Consider the following 5,697-nt stretch of genomic DNA (forward strand, 5'->3'; position numbering starts at 1 on the left):
AGCGAGCACCGGTCGCTCGGTGACGCGCGGCGTCACCGCAGCCAATCGACGTCTCGTCTCACGGGCTCCTGGGCCGGGGAGGGTTGGGGGAGATGGGAACGGTGACGGACCAGGGATGGGGAAATGTGTATCCGACGGCAGTTTGTGCAAAGCGCCGCTCTCGCAGTGCTGCGGCGGGGCTGGAAGAGTTGCAGCCCCACACTACTACCCATCCAGTACCTTGCACATCACTGATGGCCCCCGGTTTTAGTTATTTTTTTAAGAACCAAGTGCACAACTTTGAACATTGGGGATTTAAACCAGAAACCTTTTCGTCAAGAAAATCTTTCCTTTTGCATAATAGAGTACGGAGATCTGCCAGCACTGGCGGGGGCGAGAGTTAAAGTACATGCGAGGAAAAAGAAAAAAAAAATCACATTAACGCCCCTGAAAAATTAAGAGGCCGAGACAGAAATATTACTTTTATTTACTGATATCGTGTAAACGTTAATTAGCTGATAGGGCTTTTAAGTGAAAGTAGCTCAAACGCTTAGAAAATTGTAAACCTTTACCTACTTTTTCCCACGGGACTCGCACTTGGAAATACTGCCGTTTTTTAGTCCCATCAAGTCCAAAATTAATTGTTTACTAAGCTTTAAACAAGCAACTTTACTCTATATGCAAAACATGAGGCAATTAAACTGAGCCTCTTCTTCCTTGAAAAATTAGTAGGCACGTTTAAACGTGCTGAAGAAACAAGTACCGAATTTACCATTTGAGTGCAGAAAAAAAGGCTATTACATACCTTCCAATAATAGCAGTGATTCAGCCCTTTTATTTGAAAAAATTGGTGGCTCTTAAAAGAGCCTTTGGGTTGAAAGTGACGGTCCGAGACGCCCTACTTGGAGCTGGTGTACTTGGTGACAGCCTTGGTGCCCTCGGAGACGGCGTGCTTGGCCAGCTCGCCGGGCAGCAGCAGCCGCACGGCCGTCTGGATCTCCCGCGACGTGATGGTGGAGCGCTTGTTGTAGTGCGCCAGGCGAGACGCCTCGCCGGCGATGCGCTCGAAGATGTCGTTGACGAAGGAGTTCATGATGCCCATGGCCTTAGAGGAGATGCCCGTGTCGGGGTGCACCTGCTTCAGCACCTTGTACACGTAGATGGAGTAGCTCTCCTTGCGGCTCTTCTTGCGCTTCTTGTCGCCCTTCTTCTGAGTCTTGGTCACTGCCTTCTTGGACCCTTTCTTGGGCGCGGGCGCGGACTTTGCGGGCTCAGGCATGATGGCGAGCACTTCCTGACTGCTCTGTCGCGCCGGAGTGCCCGTGAGCGCGATTGCTCCGGTATTTATAGGGACCTTATGCAAATCCCTGGTATCAGAAATCAGCGCTTCCATTGGACAGCAGGCTCACTGACGTCACCGACAGCTCGGACTGTTTCGCCATTGGTCCTTTTTGAACACCTCGCTACTATTGGTCAATGGTTCAAATCCCGTCAGCCAGTAAGAATGAGCTCTTTCGATCCCACCGCCCGGTGGCGAAGCTCGGCCTGTGCCGTCCCCGGGGTCACCCGGAGCGTCCGCACCGTGTGTCCCCCGCCGCTGCCAGCACCGAGTGTGCTCATCGGCAGTTTCTTCGGGGGAAAAAAAAAAACCACCACCCAAAACTATAGGAAATTGCAAGGGGGATTGTAATTTTTTTTTTTCCCTTCAAGCAGCAGCATACCGTCTCATAAAAATCTGCATTTGTAACAGCCACAAGATAGATATAAACGGGGAAAAAAATGCAACCAGAAAACAAACACAAACACTGAAAATGATACTCCAGATTAATTCTTTTGGCCCTCAGAACATGGTTTCTTTTTCAGTACTTTAAATGAGATGGAAGTTCTGATTTAATTTGTAATGTGAAATAATGAGGATTTCTTTTGAGATGCAATAAATACTGGATGGCAGTGTTTAAGTTGAAACCAAGATAATCCTAGAAATTAAGTGTGCTGTTTATTCTGCAGTTTGAATTGTATCATGAACCAGAAATTCCATCTGTTTTATTGTGAATATGACTTCATTGTATAAGATGAAAGCATTTTTTCTTTTAATAGACAAAAATTACTTAATGGCATAAAGGATTCTGTTATGCGGGGGAATGTTTTGTTTTTTTTTTTTAAATTAAAATGCTATGTGCCAACACTATAAATTACAGTTATAAATTAATTTGCTAAATTAGAGCACTATTATTCACTACACTATGGGAATCAAGCTAATTTGTAGTTGAATGAATGTAGGACTGGAAAACTGGTATCAAATAACCAGTGCTATAATGATTCATTTTGGAAATCTTAAGGACTGTTCAAAGTCTGTACTTGTTGGGTATCAGGGTGACATGGGCCTATACAAGAAACCTATCTGGCACAGATGAAAAAAGGTCTCTAACCTTACCCTGCTGACTTACTTCTGCTTTTTTTCCCTTCTACCCGGCTAGGCAGAATTATGGATCCACAAAGATTTCCAGCCTATGTCCAAAAGAGCGCTGTTCAAAAAAAGGGAGCCAAGTAACGAAAGGGTGGGACCTTTTTCCTTCCCATTGAGGGAGGCTTGACAGTGCTTCTGCTGTAGTTACCACCCAGACTGGGGAGACAAAAGCAGTGCTGAAAAGAGCAGCTTTGTGCAACCTCAGTGATGCTGCAGCTATGTTTTTATGTCTGCTCTCCCTCCCCAGCCTTGCTCCCTCTCATCCAGAACAGGAAGGGACAGATGTTCATCCATCTCCATTTGCTCTGCTTCCTGCCCAGCAGTCTCTAGCAGCTTCATCAAGTCAGACAAAACCTAGTAATGCAGGAGGGAGCAGAGGCATTAAGAAGAAAGCAACACCACCCAAAACAAATCAACCTACCCCGCTTTTGCAAATCAGGCACCCCCATAGCTATGTTAATCCTATATAGTGTGTGGATTGGCTCCAACAAAAATGACAGTTGATCCAAGACTCAGAAATTCTCGGTTTTAACGAGTTTTATAATCATCAGTTAGAGCATATAGAGAAATTCAGATTAAAGCCTTCACTGTGGAAAGGTGGCAATTGTAAATCCAAAAACTACCCCTTCATTTTATCCTTCCTCTTAAAATACCTTTTCAAACAAACAAATAAACCCCCCAGACCCCTAAACCAACAGCCTATTAGTAACTGAAGGCCAGTAATTTGTGCTCTAGTGTAGTTGCATGTGCTGCCCCTTCATAAAGAGATAAAACTGAAGAGTGCTGAAGGAAAAATAATTTGGGAAGGGAGTTGAAAGAGGGTTAGAAATTATTTATGTAAGGAATTCAAGGTTTTGGAAAGAACTGATTGTGGAAATCTTATCAGTTATAACAGAAGAGTGGAGTTTATTGCACTGTTTATGCAGAATATATGGGGAATTAATCTAGACAGTCAAGTTTCTCTCAACAGTCTAAAAAACATGTTCACAAAAGGGAATAGTTGATACCTGTTAACACCCTGTCACCCATTATCCATCTCACTTCAATAAGAATGGGGTTTCCAGTGACTGACCAAAGCTTTGGAGCACTCAAAAGAAATAATCATGTGGAATCAGGAAACCTAAGTGTGAAGGGAGAGAACAGAGAAAAGGTTTCATCAGCAGTTCTAGAACAACTAACAGATGTCAGAGCTTGATGGAGTCACCAGCCTATCTCGTGTTACAAAACAGTATGAACTGTGGGACTGTCTTATTCCCCTGGATGATGTACCTCCTCCATGTGAACACGTGCTACAGGCTGACAGTTTTCTTCCAGCTGGAAGTGTCTAGGAGGCAACAGCATGTAATAAAGGCAAAGCTACTTTAGTGTTTTGCCAGTGCAGCTCCTGGGTAAGCCCTACACAGAAGAGTCAGAAAGTTGTGTATTATCTCAGGCTTACAGAGTGTACCTGTGAAAAAGAGTACACCCAAAGAACAAACCAACAGAGAATATTAACCAAAGTGAAAAAGCAATAACAAAACTGTAGACTTCTAAGTATAGTGGGATAAACAATGGACATTTAGATTGATTTCTGAATGTAATTTCATTTTGGTCTGGTGTATTCTTCTGTGTGGAACACAGGGAAAAGAACCAAGATGAACTCCCAGGAAAAGTTATAGAACAGCTAGACCATCAGCAGGAGACACTTAGCACATAGCATCAGGGATAATTACAAATATACTGATGATAAGGCACAGCTCTCTAGTGGTTCTGATTATTCGGGAAGATTTCTAAAGTCTGTGATGAACCTTAGAATCACATTTGAGAAGCCGGGTTGCAAGGCTGCAGGATGCTACTGTTGATCTTTTAGTTACTGACATGGAAATATTATGCCTAATTGTCTTTATGCTCCATACCTTGCCATCTATAGTTGCAAGTTTTCTAGTTTTCTAAATTGTTGAGTGTTTCTATCATCTGAAAACCTTATAACTCCTCGCAGGAACATATAATATATGGGTCATATTTATATAGCATAAAGTAACCGTACTGAAAAAAAGACAAGGCACAGGAAAAGAATAAAGAAGGGGAGGAAGTCAACATGTATTTTCAAAAATCAAAAAGTAACATCTGGACACTTGAAACTACTAAAGATGATTAAGATGATGCAACTCATTAAAATGTTGTGTCCTTCATTCCCTGTAGAAGTATAACAAATAATAAATACTGCTTTGTGTTCAAAAAGTAGTATTATGCAAAGGGAAAAAAAACAGCAAAAGAGGTAGTTTAATATGTATCAAATAAACAGTAAGATCATGAAAATGATCAAACACATGCCACAACTTTAAAAGTACTTGAAGAGATACAGGTTTTTCGTGGATACATCAGATAAGGGACACAAATCAATTCCTTCGACAGGACGTCAGTCTCATAAAGACAAGGACGACTGATCATTAAGTCGGAAACGCGGGGCACGCACTAGACTTTCCTCCCTGCAAAAAATAAGTGAAAATGTCGCCCTCAAGGAAAAAAACCAAACAACCCCCCCACACACCTCACTAACTTTTCTGAGCTCTCAGTAGAAAACGGTAGATTTCCTGCAGTACCCGGCCCACCGCGCCCGCCCCTCTCGGCTTCCCGGCCGGGCCCTTTGTTGGGGCTCAGCGCGATGGCGCCGGCCGAACGCGGGCGGGACGCGGCGGGAGCGGCCCCGCCGCCACAATTGGACGAATTTTGCTGCAGCTCCGCGGTCGGCGAGACCCCGCTCCCCCTCGGCCCCGAGAGCGCCGACGGCGGGGCCGGGAAGCCGGGCCTTGTGCCGCGGGCACGGGGTGACCCCGCCCGGATCTGCTCCCGCGCCCCCCTCCGAGCCGCGGCCCCCCAGCCCTCTATGGGAGCGGTGGCGCGAACGTCCCGCCCCGGCCTGGCCCTGCCTCCCATCACAGTCCCCAACCAGGTCGGACCCACGGCAATATACAGCACTCTGGGGCAGCTTCCCGCCGCAGGTCGGTTGTAGCTCGACTCAGCAAACCATGTCTGGTAGAGGTAAGGGCGGCAAGGGGCTCGGCAAGGGCGGCGCCAAGCGTCACCGCAAGGTGCTGCGCGACAACATCCAGGGCATCACCAAGCCCGCCATCCGCCGCTTGGCTCGGCGCGGCGGAGTCAAGCGCATCTCGGGGCTGATCTACGAGGAGACCCGCGGCGTGCTGAAGGTGTTCCTGGAGAACGTGATCCGCGACGCCGTCACCTACACCGAGCACGCCAAGAGGAAGACG

The 5,697-nt window shown here is 46.1% G+C and overlaps 2 protein-coding genes across 2 annotated transcripts in view; one reads left to right on the forward strand and one right to left on the reverse strand.

Moving 5' to 3' along the window:
- Positions 1–798: 798 nt before the first annotated feature.
- Positions 799–1,396, reverse strand: LOC114058452 (histone H2B 1/2/3/4/6-like). The gene has a single exon (XM_027885821.1). The coding sequence runs from the start codon at positions 1,370–1,372 to the stop codon at positions 878–880; it is 495 nt and encodes a 164-aa protein (XP_027741622.1). The 5' UTR covers positions 1,373–1,396; the 3' UTR covers positions 799–877.
- Positions 1,397–5,454: 4,058 nt separating this feature from the next.
- Positions 5,455–5,697, forward strand: part of LOC114058456 (histone H4) — a 585-nt gene continuing 342 nt past the window's right edge. The window contains exon 1 of the mRNA XM_027885824.1: positions 5,455–5,690. Within this exon, the coding sequence (XP_027741625.1) occupies positions 5,455–5,690 (236 nt within the window). The remainder of the gene's footprint in view (positions 5,691–5,697) is intronic.

Source organism: Empidonax traillii, unplaced genomic scaffold, assembly GCF_003031625.1.
Source record: "Empidonax traillii isolate 1590-97213 ecotype Southwest subspecies unplaced genomic scaffold, ASM303162v1 scaffold172:size1107868, whole genome shotgun sequence".
Taxonomy (NCBI): Eukaryota; Metazoa; Chordata; class Aves; order Passeriformes; family Tyrannidae; genus Empidonax; species Empidonax traillii.